The sequence below is a fragment of the Lagenorhynchus albirostris genome, chromosome 12 (assembly GCF_949774975.1).
Source record: "Lagenorhynchus albirostris chromosome 12, mLagAlb1.1, whole genome shotgun sequence".
Taxonomy (NCBI): Eukaryota; Metazoa; Chordata; class Mammalia; order Artiodactyla; family Delphinidae; genus Lagenorhynchus; species Lagenorhynchus albirostris.
This window is the reverse complement of record NC_083106.1, coordinates 50,223,593-50,244,393: the sequence shown is the minus strand read 5'-3', so window position 1 is coordinate 50,244,393 and position 20,801 is coordinate 50,223,593. Positions and strand designations below refer to the sequence as shown.

The 20,801-nt window shown below is 35.7% G+C and overlaps 1 protein-coding gene and 1 pseudogene across 3 annotated transcripts in view; both read left to right on the top strand.

Moving 5' to 3' along the window:
- The window catches only part of AFG1L (AFG1 like ATPase), a 195,362-nt gene that overhangs the window by 64,258 nt on the left and 110,303 nt on the right, over window positions 1-20,801 (top strand). For all 3 annotated transcript variants that reach the window (XM_060167561.1, XM_060167563.1, XM_060167562.1), the window contains exon 6: window positions 7,694-7,793. In XM_060167561.1, coding sequence (XP_060023544.1) covers window positions 7,694-7,793 — 100 coding nt within the window. The remainder of the gene's footprint in view (window positions 1-7,693; window positions 7,794-20,801) is intronic.
- On the top strand, window positions 15,731-18,872 carry LOC132530890 (ras-related protein Rab-22A-like; annotated as a pseudogene).

The window sequence follows — 20,801 nt, the reverse complement described above, 5'->3', positions numbered from 1 at the left end:
TCCAGGTCACTTATCTGTTCTTCTGCCTCAGTTATTCTGCTATTGATTCCTTCTGGTGTAGTTTTCATTTCAGTTATTGTATTGTTCATCTCTGTTTGTTTGTTCTTTATTTCTTCTAGGTGTTTGTTCTTTAATTCTTCTAGGTCTTTGTTAAACATTTCTTGCATCTTCTCGATCTTTGCCTCCATTCTTTTTCCAAGGTCCTGGATCATCTTCACTATCATTTTTCTGGAAGGTTGCCTATCTCCACTTTATTTAGTTGTTTTTCTGGGGTTTTATCTTGTTCCTTCATCCATCACAGTTAAATTTTTGATTAAGGTATTGAAATTAAAAATTTAAAAGTATATTAATACCCAACCTTTGTAAAGTAATTCAGGGTTTACAAAGTGTTTTTACATCCTTACTTCATTTAATTCTATTAAATAGTTATTATTATTTCCATCATGTATATGAGGAATATAAAGGCATCAGAATTTCTTAGGTATCAGGTAAAACTCATTACCCTTAACTTAAAAAATGTGAATTTTAAAACATTCTGAGGGCTTCCCTGGTGGCGCAGTGGTTGAAAGTCTGCCTGCCGATGCAGCGGACACGGGTTCGTGCCCCGGTCCGGGAAGATCCCACATGCCGCGGAGCGGCTGGGCCCGTGAGCCATGGCCGCTGAGCCTGCGCGTCCGGAGCCTGTGCTCCACAACGGGAGAGGCCACAACAGTGAGAGGCCCACTTCAAATAAAAAAAAAAAAAAAAACATTCTGAGAAATGATTGGCATGTTTCTGTGACATGAGGACCATTGGCAAGACTGTTTAAGAAGATTAGGAAAAGATAAAAGTATGGTTGTGCAAAGCAGATCCTGAGAAGATTTATGGCAAGCAGGTCCAAATTACCCATTAGGCACAATAGGTATGGTGCTGAGGGTCCATGATAGTTTTAGGGGCCCATGAAAATATTTTAATTTAAATTCTTTTAAAATTTGAAGAAGAAATGAATATGTCAATAATGAATCCAGCCTGTATCTGTCTGCATCTGTACTATATTTGTCTTATACCAACACAGTTATAAAATATAATTTATGTATATATGTATATTTATATATATATATTTTTAAGTAAATTTATTTTTTAATTGAGGAAGGGGCTTCTGAAGGTTAAAGGGCCCATGAAAGACATAATGCCACCCTGATAGTGAGGTCCTAACGGAAACCTGTGTGGTTGCTCTGGGCATTCTCCATTGAGTTCAGATTTTAGAAGATTGATACATGGTTGGGAAGAAGGAAACAAAAGCAACTATCTATCAGGATGAACCAAATCTTGTAAAAGAAATATAAGGCAACAAAAAGGATTTTTCAAATTATATATTAAGGATGTGTAAGGGAGATCAAGAGGGAGACAGACCCCTTGCTCATAAAATGTTTCTTGCTAACGAAGAGAAGAAAGTGGATGTGATGGCTCTGTTTGTCATCTCCTGCCTTATCCAGAGTTGGTTTGATATTCATTCATTCACTTAGTCATTCATCCCAGTTGTCTTAAAGACCTTATTCCATACTACAGAACCCTATCTGTCCCACAGTCAAATGGATCATGTCTGGACATCTGATCTATGAGTAGCCAGTCCACAAGCTTGTCAACAACCTTGGACTTGTGTGGTGTGGCCTGGGGGTTGAGCCAATCATATACTTTTTCTCATGTATTTGAACTAAAAGATGCAGAGGGAAGTGCCCACTTAGTAATGAGACAGGAACAAAGAGACATAGGAAGGAGCTGAATCACATTAGGGGGAGGAATACCAGGGTGCTCCCTAGGCAGCTGCAGAGCTACCTGTAATTTCATGCCAATCTCCAGTTCCTGTTCCCAGGAGGTGCTTTCAGTGCTGTTCCATCCTGAGGTCTCAAGTATAAACCCCTTATGTTTAGCTGAATCTCCTGTGCCTGTTTCTTGCAAAGAGTCTTGATGAGAAAGGAACTATTCAATTCATGTTTTGCTCTTATCTTCTATGTCAAGAAGGATTTCCCTATGGTCTAGAAAAGAATAAATAGGAGTACTGTGAGGAAATCTCACCTTCCTTAATATAAAATCTGTTACCTCTAATGGAAGGAGGTTTACCTGATGAACCAAAGCCCAAGAAAAGCAAAGAGATGAGGTATCTACTAGGATGCTTTTGCCTGCAGGTAACAGAAAACCCAACTTAAAAGGGCTTAAACTTGAAGGTGGGATATATTATGCTGTATAAAATGGTGTCATTACCCTTGCTCAAACCCCCCCCCCCCCCCCCCCCCCGCTGCTTCCTCTCTAACATTATCTCCTATACTTTCAGATTCACTCAATGCTCCCTACTTTTTCCAATCCTATTTTCTTCATAGATTAGGGAACTGTAGTTAATAGTGGGTGTTATACCAAATGCTTCTTTCTCAGCAGGGTGCTGAAGAAAATATGCACAGAGACAACAGAACAAGACCGAAAAACAAATTGATTGCTTTTATTTGCTCGCAAATTTCAGTGTAGCGTTCTAGTATGTTAGTGTTGACCCTCTTCCCTTGAGCAAAGTTGGCCTAAATGTCCTAGAATGAAAAATGTTAATAATCTTGCTGTTTTGTTTCCCCTGAAGTACGAAACTTGAACCTTGGAGCTTACCACTGCATGCAAGAAAAGACCAATATTTGCATATACCCCTTGTGGAGAAGAGCCAGGGAAAGCGAGAATCTAAGGGCAAGAATGTGTCGCCTAAGGGCAGAGAGATCACTGAGCAGAGCCTAGATTTCCTAGTTTCAGTATCCTGGACTATCTTTCACTGGTCTTAGAGAAGCTCCTCTAGCACATCAAAACTGGATTAATTGCAAGTCCAGATCTCTACTTGTCCCCCTTTTCTAAAAATCAAAAGGGTAAAATGATAACCCAGAATGTTGCTGTACCAGCGCTCTGATCCCCAACATCTGTACAATTTAGAACAAACAAGCCAAGCCTTTGCAGTTTCTGCATGGAATAACCTCCCCCATACGTCCATCAGGATAACTCTTACTTCTTCAGATCTTTGCTCAATTACTTCCTTAACAAGGCCTAAACCCTGTTTAAAATTGCAATTTGCCATTGACCCCCCACTCTTCTAATTCCCCTTACCCTCCTTTTTTTATAACATATATTGCCTTCTGACATATATTTACTTATTTATTGTGTTTATTGCTTATTATCATTATTTCTCTACAGGAATGTAAACTTGAAGGCAGGAATCTTTGTTTTGCTAATTGACGTATCTGAAATGTCTAGAACAGTGCTTGAGAATGAATTAATGAACAATAATAATGAGTGAACAGATGAATGAATAAAAGTAGTTTCAACTACTAGTTCAACAGTAGTTCAACTACTGTTGAAGTAGTCCCCCAACTAAGTCCCACTTCCCTTATATATAACAACCTGCATTTTTTCCTGTCAACATTCTAAATTATCTTCACATTTTTGTCTAATTTAATAGGTGAAAAATGGGATCTCATTGTTTTAATGTATATTTCTTTAAGTAATATTATGGTTGATTTTTTTAATATCTATTTGCTTACTGTTAATATCCATCTTTTATGAACTGTTTGATTCAATGCCCATTTATTTATTAGAAAGCTTTTATTTTATCTATTAGTATATTCTGTAATAATATTACCTACTCTTTACTGAGTGCTTTCTGTGTTCCTAACTACTGTACTATGCTATGTATCATTCCATCTACAGCTAAAATTCTGTATAGCTATACGTAAATAATAAGGACTTAACCTAGCATATGTAACATATATAGGTAACAGTCATAATCAACATCTCTTGAGGATTTACCATATGTATTGTAACGATTTTGCAGAGTAGTTGTTATTACTGCCTTTATTGGATTGATGAGGGAATTAAGGGTCAGAGAGGTTAAGTGACTTTTCCAAGATCATACAGCTGGTAACTACATTTGAATCCATCATCAGTGCTCCTATTCACTAGTAGTAAAAGCTATGTTATGTGTTCTCTTTGCTATATGTCTTCTATTATGTGTTTAAATATACAGACCTAGAACTGGGTGGGCTTTTAGTAGATGTTTTAATGATGGAACTTAAAAATTATCCTTAAGCCTATTAAGCCTAGTACGATACATTGCTGATTTACTAGCAAAGAATTTTTTAGGCACTTTAATCTTAACAACAGTATGTCTGCAATCACCACTTCACTTTTCAAATTGAATCCTATTAGTGGTCTTGATTTTTAACTAGTTATTATTGGCCATTAGGTGATGTTAATTAGTATAATATTTATTTTACTAGGGGGATGAATAGGAATTGTTGCTGCTTAAAAATAAGAATATAGTCTTTTCTCTTGAATTTAGGGCATTTTTAAGATTATGTTTTCGTAGCATTCGGATTACATTTGCAGAAGGTATTCCTCATTAGCTTGGTCATCTTTACTAAGTGTAGTATTTCAGTTTTACGTGTGATAGATGCAGTATTCTTATCTTGTTTGAGAAATTTGTAGATAGGATGTTTTTATGTGTTTTAATTACTGAAATAAAAGAATAAAGTTTTCTTTAGGGTCTTCATTATATTCTCTTTGAATATTAACATTTCTTATTAAACCATTTGTGATTCTGAAGATATCAGAATACTGAAGGAGAACAAATTTTTTAAAAATGTTATTTTTTCATGTCTCTTTTTAGGGACACTGGTTAGATGTTTTACTAATATGCACCCCCCCCCAAAAAAAAAGAATTCTGATGAGCAGAATATCATTCAAAATTCTCCTCTGTAAGCTATCAATATCATTTAAAAAATAATTTTGACCGTTTTTATAAAACAGGAAAGCTATTAAAAACTGCTAATAAAAATAGATGCTTATTTCTGTGCTAATACTAATTACTAATAATGCATGCTTATGTTTGTCACTCATTACATGGCACTGTACCAATCAGTGGATGACTGAGACTCAAGCACTTACACATGTAAATTAACAGTTAGATTTTTTTTTTCCCTTTTTTTACTTAAGTGAGTCATAATGGAAAGCAACTCTAGGTCATAAAAAATCTTCTCTCTTTAATGCTAATGAAATGTCTCCACTCTCTGTATTAGCAGACTACCCTTAGTGGTAATCTGTAGGCTTCTCTTTTGTTCCTGGTGGTAATGAAATGCTGGGTGCTGAAAAAGCTCGCTCTTCAAGAATGTGTGGCCAATTGTCTTCTGTTCACTTATACTGTAAAATTTCTGTTCCCCAGCAAAGCTGAACAAGTGCAGGGACAAGATCAAAAGAGTATACATTGGCACCCGGCTACACCAAGTGACTCCTGCTTTATTAATTAGCCATAGCTTCTCCAAGTTAATTTACTCTGCTAGAGCAAAAACATTCTGTAATACAAAAACAACAAATGATAATGCACCCACAAGTCCTTATTGTTTGCTTTCTTCAACTTTCAGTTTAAACCTTTGTACAGTGTTATAAGCTAAACATCCCTTCACTTTTCTGAACCTTAGGGCACAAAAGCTATTTTTATTTTTTTCAAGAACCTCAGCGAGATAGTCAAATGATCATTTTTATTCTCTAAAATTGGGTGATTTTAATTGATATCATTCTTTTTAAAAGTCAGTGCATTGGGAATCCAATTTAAAAGTGCAGTTGCTTCTAGAATTTGCAAGCTTGTTCTGTCCTCTCATCAGAAATGCCACTGGTGTTTAAGCATTTGAAAAGGGCCTTCTCTGTGAGTGTTTTGGCGGAAGCAAAATTTGACAGTGATCCTAAGCTCCAAATTAAATAATATCAGTACCACTTTCCTTTTGATTTTAATCACCACTTTGTAAGTTCCTGAAGTCTTTTTAATTTAAGGAATCTTCAGTAGGTTTTTAGTTAATATTTTAAAGTTATAGCCTGAAACAGCAAAAAAAAAAAAAAAAGATCTGCACATTCCCATATCCTGGTTTGGTTTGGTTTTGTTCAGGTGGAAAGGAAATAATTGAACTTTTGAGTAAGATACCAGCTGAAAGAGAAAAGTGATTTAGACCTCTGTCACCCAGGTTGTTATTGTTCATAGTGTTATAACCATTTAGTTGGTAACTTTTAGTATTATGATCTAATTTGAAAGAATTCCACTAGTTTCTATGTACTTTAACATGGTTTAAAAATAACAATGTGGGGCTTCCCTGGTGGCGCAGTGGTTGAGAGTCCGCCTGCCGATGCAGGGGACACGGGTTCGTGCCCCAGTCCAGGAAGATCCCACATGCTGCGGAGTGGCTAGGCCCGTGAGCCATGGCCGCTGAGCCTGCGCGTCCGGAGCCTGTGCTCCGCAACGGGAGAGGCCACAACAGTGAGAGACCCACGTACTGCAAAAAAACAAAACAAACAAACAAAAAAAACAATGTGATATATATTGTGTGATATATTTTGTGAATATAAAATAAGTTTTATTGAGATTATCTAAAATGTGCTGTCAAAGGAAGATCAAAGCATTTTTACATTGGGAGAATATAAAACCCATGTTATTATATTCTTAGGGGAAGGTGCAATGATTAACATCAATCTTCACTATATATTTATTTTTTGAAGTCAACTTCCTACCCTCCCTAGTTTCTGTATTTTTGGGGATTTTTTTTTTCAGGAGCTCTTTTTTAAATTTTTATTATTATTTTTTTTCACATCTGTATTGGAGTATAAATGCTTTACAATGTTGTGTTAGTTTCTGCTGTACAACAAAGTGAATCAGCTATATGCATACATATATCCCCATATCCCCTCCCTCTTGAGCCTCTCTCTATTTTTTGGGATTAAAAAAAAAAACAACAAAGTTACCATTAAGCTTACTTGCTAATTGTGGATTTTTAAAAATAATTTTAGAAAAGATCAGTGGTTATATGTATGTCTGTAACTTAGATGAAATAGTGTTATCTGCATTATGCATTTCTGGTTTTGTCAGAAGCTTTTTTTTTTAAAGCACTGTGTTAACCATTCTTGTAAGGTTTTGTTTTTTTTTTTGGTAGAAGGAATATTTGTGTTTGGGAAGGTTAGCAGAGGCTGGCTGTGCTGGAAGTGACTGCAGTGCCTTTTGATTATTCATGGACAGTAATAGAAGGCACTTAAAAAGAACAATGAAATTGCTTATTTTTGTGATGGGCCATCTGTTGAATTGTTTTGTGCAACAATTGCACAATAGTATCTATGTCATATCATTCTATTTTCAACAGCAGCTGATTATGTCTCACTGGCTACTTGTCCTTATTTCTAAAGTCCCATGACCATTTAAAGTCACCTTTTCAGGGACCTTTGCCAGAAAGGTATTAGAAATCTCAAAATAGCCTGTGTATTTTTTTTTTTCTTTTTTTCTCTCTCTTCTTTATTTGGGGAGGGAGGCTGTGATGGGAGTAGGAGGGGGGAGTTGGTCATGTTAGTTCTAATTAGTTAGACTTCCTAGATGTTTAGGACAATTATCTGTGCTTTCCACCTGTAGTTCTATAAAATAAGTTAACATAGAATCAGTTGATAATTTGGATAGAAATGATAGGCTTGCAAAAAAGAAGAGTCAAGTTTAAAGACTGCAGGCTTTCATGCTTTTAATTATCTACTCTTTTCTTCATGATAATTAGAATTTTTCTCTTGGAATTCACTTCTATTTTTTTTTTTTTAAAAAAGGATGAGCCATTAGCAAATTTGTTAGAGCAGAAGTGAAATTAAAATAAAACAAATGTATTGCTGTCCATAGGTCACTGACATTGCTGATGCCATGATTCTGAAACAGCTTTTTGAAAATCTGTTCAAAAACGGGGTCGTCGTTGTGGCAACATCCAACAGGCCACCGGAAGGTAAAAACAAACACTGTGCTGTAGTGTCTTATCCAATTAGGTAGAAACAAACAAGCTTTTAAAAATTCACAATTTTGGACTCATTTTATTGTGTTAATAAATCTGATTACTTTGCTTTATCCTAAGTTTTATAACTAACTTAATCTGAAAAATCAGTCAGTATTTGTATAATATTTGAAAAATCTTTCCTAAATCCACGTGATCTCCCGTGTTTGATGCACTTGCAGTTTTTTCCTGAGCGTTAGATATGCCATGTGTGCATATCAAAAAAATACAGGCCTCTCTAACTGCATTTTATGGGCCATAAAAGAAACTCCATGAAATGAAAGAAAAAGTTCCTAATTGAATCTTGGAAAAAGACTTAAATCTTTCCTGCATAAGTGGTTTCTGATACTTCATTTATCATTTCTGAAAAAGCACTTCTGGCTTATTAGGATATTATTAAAAATTAAAATACAATAATATATAGATAAAAACAAGTTTAAATTTTGTGTCTTTCAGCCCATCATGTGGTCAGTTGAAGGTTGAAAGAACCAAAAATAATATTTTATGCATTCTTAATACTAACATCTGACTGGAATGCTATTCCGCCAGATGCCTGCATGGCTAAGTTCTTACCTCTTTCGGGTCTTTGCTCAAAGGTTACTTTGCCAATGAAGTCTAGACTCATCTCCCATTTAAATCTACAACCCCTGCTCTTTTTTCCTGGCGCCACTTCTTTTTACCTGCTCTATTTTTTTCACATAGCACTTATGGAGCCACCATGTAGTTTACTTATTTACTATATATATAGTTTATTATCTATCCTCTGCCAAGATACAAAAGCTTCAGGAGGGCAGCAACTTTTATCTCTTCTGTTCACAGATATACATATTTTAAGTACCTAAAACAGTGCCTTGCACATGGATGGATCTCAGTAAATAGTCTTAGAATGAATGTTGAATAAATGTGTGTTTTTAAAGGATCTCTCTGGCTGCAGTACTGAGAATAGATTGTGGGGATGAGGTTTCAAGGTTGGAAGTAGGGAGACCATTTAGGAGATGACTGTAACAATCCCAAGGGGACATGATGGAGCAGTGCAGGTGGTAGGAGTGGTCAGATTTTGTAGACAGAGTCAAAAGGATTTACTGATGGAATGAATATAGGGTATGGAAATAAAAAAGATCAAGAATGACTCAAAGATTTTGGCCTGAGCAATTGGAAGGATAAAATTGCTGTTTACTGAGATGGGGAAGACTATAGGAAAAGCTAATTTGGGTAGGGAAGTAGGGTTTCTACGATTATGAGGCTGATGATGCATTTAAGAGTTTGGATTTCAATGGAAATGTTTGGACTGGAGATATAAATTTGGGAGTCATCAGTACTAAAGGAAGCTGGTAAGAGCAACCAGTGAGTAGGAGGAGAGCCAAGAGAATGTCAAGCAAGGAAAAGGAAAGTGGTACAAAAACGATGGATGATCACCTTTGTTAAATGCTGCTAGGAGGTGAAAAATGAGGTTGAGAACTGACTGCTGGAATTGGTAACATGGAGTTTATAACTGAACCTGAAAAGAGCAATGTAATAGTGTGTTTTTACTTTTTAAATTAAGTCATGTCACATTAATGACTTATAATGAATTTGTAATCTACTAATATGCCCAGATATTACTATGTGAGCTGTTGTCAAACTAGGTCTCTCTCTTTCTATATTTTTGTAGTTGATCTCTTTTTCCTTCCTATTACATTTCAGCATATTAGTTTGTCTACATTGTTTCATATTATTGATTTATGTTGATATTTTTTGAAGTATGATTCTAATAAATTTTTTTTAACTACCCCTACTAGCTATGACATTTATAAACTTAGTAATCGTGCTTCTGTGTCTTTAGCCATTCATTAACTAAAATATGTAAATAGGGTAGGGCCAAGTTTAGACTCCTGTAGTATACCATTAGAGGCCTTATTTTAGGGAGACATTAATTAGTTAATCAATACCTTAAGACCTAGTTATTCAAACAATTACACTTATACCTAATCTGTTACACTGTTAAGAGAATTATGAATGATTTTGTCAGATGCATTTATTAAAATCCTTATAATGTTATATATAGCATTCTTGTGATTTATTAGTGTAACAACTCTATGAGACAAGGCAGTGAGTTTTTCATATTAGATCATCTATGGGGATGTGAGGCTTGACTCTCCTTCAGTTGACTGTTGACTTAACAGTATCTTCAGTATTACCTTTAGACATTCAGTGATAAGCTATGTTCATAAAGAGCAAAGTGCTAGAACAAGCTTGGAACGCCCCTCCCCCCCCCCAGCAAATACTGCTGAAAAGAAAATTGCAGTCAGCTGCTCAAGCTACTGCAGTGTGGTCCACTGAGGAAGGACAACCACAGGAGAGGTTAGGAACATTCTGGAGCTCATAGCTTTGTAGGACTAAGCAAAGTTACAGGCCCACCAAGGTAGCACAGAGAAATCCGAGATGGAGCCATCCTTCTGGAGAAGACTGAAAGTCTAAGATGCAGAATTCCAAAACTTGGGCATTAGCCACAAATTCAAAGAAAGCCTTTTCTAAATATGAACCTGGACAGGATGCTTAACATACACCAGGTTTTTTAGCCATGGCAGACAATCATCATAAGTAGCTTAATATTTTAATATAAAGAAGATGGTATGTATATATACCATCTCCTCATGGTGTGTGTGTGTGTGTGTGTGTGTGTGTGTGTGTGTGTGTGTATGTGTATGTGTGTGTATATAATTTCATGACTGAAGAAACAAGACTCAGATTAAGTATGAATCTCAGGAAAAGGAAAAAGTGTAGGACAAAGAATGGGTCAGTTGTTGCCAAGGGCTGGTGTGGGGAGGTGTTTGACTATGAAGGGCCAGCACCAGAGAATTTTGGGGGTTTTGGAACTGTTTTGTGTCCTGATTGTACTGTTGGTTACTTGTTTAAACGCATAGAACTGGACAACAAAAAAGTTAATTTTCCTGTATATAGATTAAAAACAAATCACATGGTTAGTTATAGAACAGGGTCTAGAAAGTAGGTTTTGTGACTCTTTTGACACATTGTCCTCTATCTTTTCTCCTTGTTGGTCATCACTAATCTTTGTCTACTCTGTCCCAGATACAGTGTGTCCTCTTTTCCAGCCATCAAAATGCATTCAACTTTTTCTTTAGGTTACAGCTTTTAATCCACAGCCCCCCAGATAGTTATTATTATTTTAAAAATAGCATCTACTTATTCTAAGAGTGTTATGAGAGGTGGGAGAAGAACCTTCCTGGCAGAGGGTTGAGGCAAAGCCCAATGGTTGGAGAGAGAATGACCCATTTGAGGAACTGAAAGGTAGCCAGTGTGGCTAGAGTGCAGTGAAGTAGGGGAAGTAGGATACAGTGAGGTACAAGATGAATCTGGAGAAGTGAGAGCTAGGACCTTATAAAGCAGTAGTAAGGATTTTGGATTTTATTCTAAGAGAAATGGGGAGCCACTGTAGTGCTTTAAGGAGGGACTGGTAAGATTGGATTTGGAATATCGCTCTGGTTATCATATGGAGAATGAGTTACAGGATGGGATGCAGTGATATGGTGGATTCAGGGAGACACACTAGGAAGCTATTGCAGTATACTGGGCAAGAAATGATAATAACTTGGTATAAGGCAGTGATTCTCAACTGGGGGGCTGTTTTGCAAACCAAGGATATTTGGCAATGTTCGAGACATCTTTGGTTGTCACTAGACAGGATGGGGGGTTTGGTGCTGCTACTGGCATCTAGTAGGTAGAAGCCAAGAATTCTGCCAAAACATCCTACAGTGTATAGGGATACTTCTCACAACAAAGAACTATCTAGCCTGAAATATTAATAGTTCTGAGGTTGAGAAAACCTGATATAGTATATAGAGAGGATAGATTTGAAAGATAGTTAAGAAGTAAAATGGATAGCACCTTGTTATAGGTTGGATACTGAGGAAAAGGGAAAGGACAATTTCTAAATTTCTGGCCTGTACAAGTGGGTGGGTAGTGGTGCCTTCATTCAATAAAGACAGAATAATCTGGAGGTTAGAAGTCCAGATCATGTTGCCCAGTGGACAAGAACACTGTATTTTCTTCCCCTCTGTTAACTCTTTAGCTGCTGTGTTTAATTTTCTTCCACATTATTCATCTCATTCCTTCCATTTCTAGTTATAATGCATCAATTTCCTGGACAAGAATAGGGGTTATTGTTGGTGGAGATTACAATCAAACACTCATCTTTTCTCAGTTAATAACTTAATTGTCAATTTATAGACAAATAAGTTATTAATTTTAATAGAAAATGATCAGAAACATTTAACAAATAATTAATAATTTTAATAGAAAACAATTGATAACGAAGTAAAAGCAACACCAGAATTTAGGAACTTAGCAGAGAAAATAGCTATGGAGGAAAGTGGTCTGGGAAAGTCCGGTAGAAGAAAAGAAAGGGAAGCAATACTTGAGGGGGTGAAGGGAATAAGGTACCAGTGACTGCCTTTATGTCACTGTTTTTTTCTAGTCCTTCCTTGGGTCCAAGGCCTCATCCTGTACACCATGTAGTTGTTAAAATCTCAAACCAGTGTCAGTTCATGATGACAACTTTAGCTTTTAGCTTCCTGTTTGTTTACTGATCTGCAGGGACTTTCCTACTTTCTGGCAAGCTCAAAATATGTTTAGTATATTTTAAACATTTGTAACACAACACTTGTAGTGCTATTTTATATTTTCTAGGGTAATCTGCTTAAGGTTCTTAAACTTGAAGCAAAGAGGAGTAGGAAATTGCTGGGAAATTTTTAGATAAACTATATCTAGAGATAGTTTATATTCAATTTTGTATTTTTATAAAATCTCAAGTAAATGATTTATTTAGCATTTTTGTCATTTAGGTAAATACTTTTATATGGCTCATGTACAAATAGACATATTTTTACTTTTCAAAGATTATATTGTCAGGTCATTAGAAGAGCCAGAAGCAAAAATCCACAATTAAAATATCATATATATGCCACTCACTTTTTAGGTTCTGAAAAAAATTGTTAATTTCATGATATTCTAGTAGGGAAAAGCAATATTATCGATTTAAGTGCATGGAGACCCTAAGAACAGATTAATAATAGACTGGTAGATTAAGTTAATTAAATTGAAATTAATAATTAAACTTAAGGACTTAATCAAAAATAAGAATATATTTTTATGGGGAAAAAGAATATGTAACTTGAAATGACTATGCTTCTTTGACAGTAAAACACAAAGTGCTAAGGGAAAAAAGTCCCCTATTGACTGAAGAGTGCATTGTGGACTTTCTAGTTTTTAATTCGCTATTTATTATAATGAAAATGCTATAGATAGCATTAGAATGTCCAAGAATAAGTCTGCCTTAGATTATTAGGCAACGACACTGTGTGATTCTAACTCAAGCCAATGTATCTATAGTAAATAAAAGACTGGATATCACTAGAAAATTGGTGCATGCACACACACACACACACACACACACTAATGTAATTTATCATATTAATATTTTTAGGAAGAAAAAAAATCTATTGATGTTCGCCATAAAAGCTTGAAAGAGCATTTGGCAAAATCCAACATCTTGATAGAATCACTCCATAACATGTAAATAGGTGGAAAGTTTCTTAATATGAAACCAAATATATGTATATCAGTTCAGAAGTCAGAAGTATGCTTATTGGGGACACTGTGGTATATCTACTGCAAGAATGAACAAGGCAAGGATGTCAATTATCACTTTTTAACATTGAACTACATTACAGACAGTATAAGAACTAGGTGGATAGGGAAGGGAATCACCACATATCTTGATTAGAGGGGTTCTCCAAGATTAGTCATACCACTCCTTTTTCAAGGTTATGTGAATAGAAAATACCCTAATATGGGAACGATAAGTAGGAAAGAGAAGTAAGTAAGCATTAGAAGATTTCTGTTTTGTGTTCTTTAAAAATCAGGAAAACATAGACTCTGTGATATAGAAGATCTAAGCTGAGAGAAGACAAACAAATTAGTTGAAAACCTTTTTACAGAGAAATCAGATGTAATTAAAAAAAGCTACATGAAATAAAGGGGTTTAAATTAATTAAATCAGTTAAAATCAGCATTTGAAGCACTGAAGTGTAGAATTAAAACTATAGAAAATGAAATCAGTGATAAGGGAAGCAACTTAAGAAGCTCTGCCAATGTGTAGAAAGAGAATAAAGAATGAAATGATTTTTTTAAAAAGTTATTTTATTTTTGGCTGCATTGGGTATTCGTTGCTCCTTGCGGGATTTCTCTAGTTGTGATGAGCAGGGGCTACTCTTCGTTGCGGTGCACAGGCTTCTCATTGTGTGGCTTCTCTTGTTGTGGAGCACGGGCTCTAGGCGCGCGGGCTTCAGTAGTTGTGGCACGTGGGCTCAGTAGTTGTGGCTTGCGGTTTGGTTTAGAGCCTGAACTCTAAAGTTCAGGCTCAGTAGTTGTGGCACATGGGCTTAGTTGCTCCATACCATGTGGGATCTTTCCGGACCAGGGCTCAAACCCGTGTACCCTGCATTGTCAGGTGGATTCTTAGCCACTGCACCATCAGGGAAGCCCAAGAATGAAATGATTTTTAAAAAATTAAATAAGTCCTCTGGAGGAAAGAGGTCTTAAAATGTGAACTTATTAAAAAAGAAGTGGTTGAAATAAGAAAATTGATCATAACAATGAATTGAGTATAAGTGAATATTTGTAGTTACTGCTTGCTTATATATTTGTAAATTTTGTTCCCCTTGGAGAGAGGGTTTACAGATCCTGAGTGACAGTGTCATTATTTGTGACACTGATAACTAGGGTAATATACAGTCAAGTATTTTAGAATTTAAGATACACCTTCTACTTTTCAAATTACTAGAAAAGACGAGGGATCAAAGTAAAAATATTTCTTAGAGCAAAAGCTAGAAAGCAGAAGAAACAGCAAAAAATGAATAAATAAATAAATAACATGAAACAAAATCAGGCATTCCTTGTCAATGACAGGAAATATAAACGGGTTACATTCCTCTATTAAAAACTAAAACTTCTTCTGATGTGGCTGAGTAGGCTCCTAGTCAGTTGACCTTCTTGCAGACAACAATAATACATTCTGAACAAAATATGTAGCACAACTATCTGAAGGTCCTAGAGAGTGAAAAAAAGTCACTAAGATTATAGAGGGGAGACAAAACTTGGAAGAGGGTCCAAAATGGAGAGAATTTCCTGTTTTCTTAATTTTTTTTTCTTTTTAAAAAATAGCTATCAGCTTTAGGACAGGTAAAGTTATTGCTGCATTGGATGACTAAAATTCTGATAGAAAACCCACAGTCTTTCTGGCCAGAAGAATCAGATGGCAGAGTTTAGGGCAAGCATTACTGCTCGAAAATGAAAAACGAATCCCACTGAGAACTAGATTGGTATAGCCCCAAGTTCTCAAGTTCTGTGTATAAATTCTGCCCAAATCTCTGACTGGCCTCTGAACCATACATTTGCAGAGCAAACCACAAGCTTCCTAATGATAGGGTACTGAACTGAGATTCAAGTTTATAGTTTGAGTCCAACCAAGGTAATTTCCTGCTAAAACAAAAATATCAACACTCTTCAGAAACAAAATCCATAAGGTCCAGGATACCATCTCAAAGTGATGAATGAGGAAATATTGACCTATTCTCAAGAGAAAAAAACCATCAACAGATAGCAACCCCAATATGACCCAGCTGTTGGAATTAGCAGACAAGGGCTTTAAAACAAGAACTATAACTATAACTTTGGGGGAAATGAGGTAAAGAAAATATGTTCATAATGAATGAAAGGATAAGGAATATCAGCAGAGAAACAGAAACCATAAAAAATGTACCAAATTTAAATTCTAGAACTAAAAAAGACAGTATCTTAAATAAAATAATTAACCTAAAGAACTTAATAGCAGAATGGAGATAACAGAGCAAAGAGCCAGAGAACTTGAAATTATCCAAGGTGAAGAATAGAAAATGATAGAAGTAAAGAAACAGAGACTTCAGAATTTGTAGAGCTATAACAAGCTTTCTAACATATTTCTAATTGGAATCCCAGAAGGCAAGGAGAGATAATGGGCAGAAAATCTTCTGAAGAAATAATGACTGAAAATTTCCCAATCTGGGGTGAAGATATAAATTTACAGATTCAAGAAGCTCAGTTAAATGCAAGCAGAATAAATACAAGAAAACACTGCTTAGGCACATTGTAGTCAAACTGCTAAAAACCTAAGATAAAGAAGAAATCTAGAAGGCAGCCAGAGAAAAATGACATTAAATACAAGGGAACAATGATTAGCTTTTGATGACTTCCATTAGAACCTATGGAGGTCAGAGACAGTGGAACAACATCTTTAAAATGCTGGGGAAGAAATTGTCAACCTAGAATTTTATATCAAATAGAAATTTCCTTCAAGAATAAAGACAAAATAAAGACATTCTGATATGAAAGAAAACTAAACAAATTCATCAGCATAAGATATGCACTACAAGATATTCTAAAAGAAGTTCTCCAGGTAGAAAGGAAATATTAAGACACTTGGATCCTCAAGAAGAAATGAAGAACATCAGAAATGGTAAATATTAGAGTAAATATCAGTAACTAGTTTTTCTTCTTAATTTCTTAAAAATAGAAATGATCATTTTATGAGAAATTATAACATTGTCTTGTGGGGTTCATAATGTACGTAGATGTGATCCATATGACACCTATAGCATAAAGGGAGGTGTTTAGATGGACTTATATGGATGGAAGATTTCTACATTTTTTTGTGTGAAATGGTATGATATTAATTCTAAGTAGAGTGTGAAAAGTTAAGGGTACAGGCATACCTTTAAGATACTGTGGAGACATCCAGACCACTGCAATACAGTGAATATTGCAATAAAGTGAGTGACACAAATTTTTTGGTTTCCTAGTGCATTTAAACATTATGTTTACACTATACTGTAGTCTATAAAGTGTGCAATAGCATTCATGTCTAAAAAATCAACTTACACACCTTAAGTAAAAAATACTTTATTGCTAAAAATGCAAACCATCATCTGAGTCTTCAATGAGTTGTAATCTTTTTGCAATAGTAATGTAACCGAACCCAGGTTTGGCTGCTTGCCATTCATAAGCCACTAATTTGAGAGGCAAGCGTCAGTAGAAAAGAAAGGTGCTTTAATCAGAAAAGCTGGCAATCTGCGAAGAAGGTGGTCTTGTGTCCAGAGACCAACTCCAAAGATTCTCCTCAACCATGACAGTTTTCAAAGGGAAAAATGGAGGCGAAGAATCTCAGTGAATCATCAAGGCAGGAGGTTTGGTTCTGCATCATTCTCCGTTGAGTGCAGACTGGCTGACTCTTCAGATGTTATTTTGCCTGTGTGATCTGCCTGCAGGATTGCTAAGGAGGCTGTTGGGTGTAGAGAGCTAGTAATTTTTTAATTGCTTAATTCTTCATTCTTACTTTCTATCTAGGAAAATAATCAGGTTAGACAAGGTACGGTGTATATTCAAGAGAGCATAAGTCAGGAGTTAGTTTCAATTGCTTAATGATCTCATTCCTATAATTAGGTTCTTTTAAGGTTAGAGGGGAACAGAAGTGGACAAAGAGGAAAGGGGCAAAAGAGCTGCTTTCAATAACATCAGAGATCACTGGTTGTAGATCACCAAAATAAATATAATAATAATGGAAAAGTTTGAAATATTGCGAGAATTACCAAAATATGACACAGAGACATGAAGTGAGCAAATTATGTTGAAAAAATGATGCTGATAGACTTGCATGACACATGGTTACCACAAACCTTCAATTTGGAAAAATGCAGTATCAGCAAAGATCAATAAAGTAAAGCACAGTAAAATGAGGTATGCCTGTATATATTGTAACCCCTAGAACAACAGAAATAAAATAAAAACCAGTTGACAAAAAGGAATTTTAAAATATATTCAAATAATTGAAAAAAGGCAAGAAAAGGTGAACAGAGGAAGAAAATGTAGAGGAAACAAAAAGAAAACAAATAATAAAATCATAGACCTAGGGACTTCCCTGGTGGTCCCGTGGGTAAGGCTCCATGCTCCCAGTGCAGGGGGCCTGGGTTCAATCCCCTGGTCGGGGAACTAGATCCTGCATGCATGCCACAACTAAGAGTCTGCATGCTGCAACTAAAGATCCCGCATGCGGCAACGAAGATCCTGCATGCCACAGCTAAGTAAGTCCTGGTGCAGCCTAAATAAATAAATAAATAAATATTTTTAAAAAATCATAGACCTAAATGTTAAATGAACTAAACATTCCAGTAAAAGGTAGAGGTTATCAGGATGGATTAAAAAATATCAAGAGATATACTTTAAATATAAATACAGATTGAAAGTAAATGGATGCAAAGAAGTATATTCTACAAACAGTAATAATACGAAGCCTGATGTGTGTGGGCTTATTAACGTCAGATTAAATTGACTGAGGCAGGCCCTGCCAGTACCTTTGGCCCCACCAGAGGATGCTTGTGCTGGGCTCTGCCTCTCTGTCCTCAGTTCATGGCAGCAGGGGTCCTGCGCCCCTGACTCCCGGGCCTTGGTGCTGGAGTTTGTCCACTAGGGATTACAGTTGTGGGTAAATCAAGTATTGTGTGGTGGTTTGTGGAAAACAGTTTTGAGCCTAAGATCAGTTCAACAACAGGGCATCTTTTGTCTAGCACCAAAACGAGTGGCATAAATTCCTAACCTGGGATACAGCTACACAAGAATGATTTTCTGCTTTACCACCGATGTTCATTTATAATGATTTATGATGCCAAAAAGGAGAGGTATTTTCAACATTAAGGAATGAATTAAAAGATCTTTGACAGCAAGTCCCATCTAATTTTGTAGTTGATGTGGCAGGAAATAAGTGCGGTATTATTGCAAAAGGTGAGTCATGGAGAGAGATGCTAAGGATTGCACTGACTCAGCCATACAATTTTTGTAGAGATCAGTGCAAAAACCACAGTGAACTTAAAGGACTCTAAAGAAGTTTCTCAAAGAATTCCATTCACTCACACCAACCCACCGCCCCCCCCACCCCCCATTTGGTAGTAAGGGCTTCTGACTCCAAAGACAACCTTTTGAGTCAAAGTGAAAAAAAGCTGTTGTTGGCTGAACCTCAGCCTCTCACACTTGATAATGAAATAGTTGGTTCTAAAAGTTAACAGGGGACTTCGAATCTCTGCCACTCTGCCTGGCTGGTTTTGAGTCTTCTTTGTGCACAGGGGATTCCCCAAAATATCCAAGGTCTGTTTTCTCATTGAAGACTCCAGTCATGATATTTCTGTTCATTGAATTCTGTTACAAAAAGAAACTCTGGTGTGAAAAACTACTTCACTGCTGTTTGACTTTACTGAAAATAAATACATAAGGTAGTATTTTTGCAGTGAAGGTTTTATGTAACATTTTATTAAGTTTCCCTTTCATGGTTCTTAAAAAAAAAAGAGTCTGTGGAGCCTGTAATTTCCCTGGATCCCCATTATCACTGCTATAAAGGATTGTACCATTTAAAATGGCATAGGATATCTAAAATGGAGGCTGACAATTATTATTTGAGTCAAAAATGGATTCAATTTATAGGACTATTCATGGGATTGATGGAGAGGATTTCATCTTCCTGCTACCTCTAAAGCAGTTTTCTTTGAAAACATTAGCCAAGGATACACGTGGAAAATTAACATCAACAACAATAAATGTGTAGATCACCCTAATTTTTCCTTCAGATTTTTAAATTTGTGTGTCACTAAACACAGTATTGGTACTTGGCAATGAATAGGAATGAGCACATAATAACATGGGTGAATTTCAGAAACATTAGGCTGAGTTAAAGAAGACTTATACAAAAGAATATATACTCTATAGTTTCATTTTTATGAAGTTTTATCTAAGGTTTTATGGTTTGCTTTGGAGATTTTAGTATATATCTTTAACTTATCACAGTCTACTTCAAGTGATACTAGACTGCTTCAGGTATAGTCTAAGAACTTTCCACAGTATACACCCATTTCACTCCTCCTAGTCTTTATGCTGTTGTTTTCATACATTTTATTTCCACGTATGTTATAAATCCCACAATATATTATTATTTTTCCTTTAAATAATTATCTTTTAAAAGAATTTAGATAATAATAATAATAAAAAAGGCTCATATTAACCCACAGTTACCATTTCTGGTGCTCTTTACTCATTTATATATTCCAGGGTTCCATCCAATATTATTTTTCTGCCTAAGGACTTCCTTTAAAGATTTCTTATAGTTCTGGTGTTCTGGTGATGAATTCTTTCAGCTTTTGTATGTCACAAAAAGTCTGTACTTGAAAGGATATTTTTGCTCAGGATAGAATTCTATGTGGACAGTTTTGTTTTTTCTGTTTTTGACCTTTAAAGATGTTGCTCTACCATGTTCTGGCTTGCGTTGTTTCCAATGAGAAGTTGCTATCGTTCTTATCCTTATTCCCCTGTATGTAATATATATTTTTGCCTCTGGCTGCTTTTAAGAGTTTTTTTTTTTTTTCCTCCTTTGATCACCAGTTATAAGCAGTTTGATTATAATATGCCTTGATGTAATTTTATTCATGTTTCTTGTGCTTGGGCTTTAATGAGCAACTTAGATCTATGGGTTTATAGTTTTCATCAAGTTTGGAAATAATTTGGCCATTATTTCTTCAAATATTTTTTCTATCCCCTCCTCTTCTCCCCTTTGGGTACTGCAATTCCACATATATTGGGTTGCATAAAGTTGTTCCAGAGCTCCAGAGTTGTTCTCTGTGCATTTTTTCTTAGTTTTTTTTCTCTCTGTGCTTCATTTTGGCTAGTTTCTATTGCTATGATTTAAAGTTCACTAATATTTTCTTCTGCAGTGTCTAATCTGCTATCATTCCCATCCAGCATATTTTTTTTGTCTCACATATTGTAAGTTTGCATCTCAAAAAGTTCTTCTTGGGTCTTTTTATATTTCCCATGTCTTTATTTGATATGCTT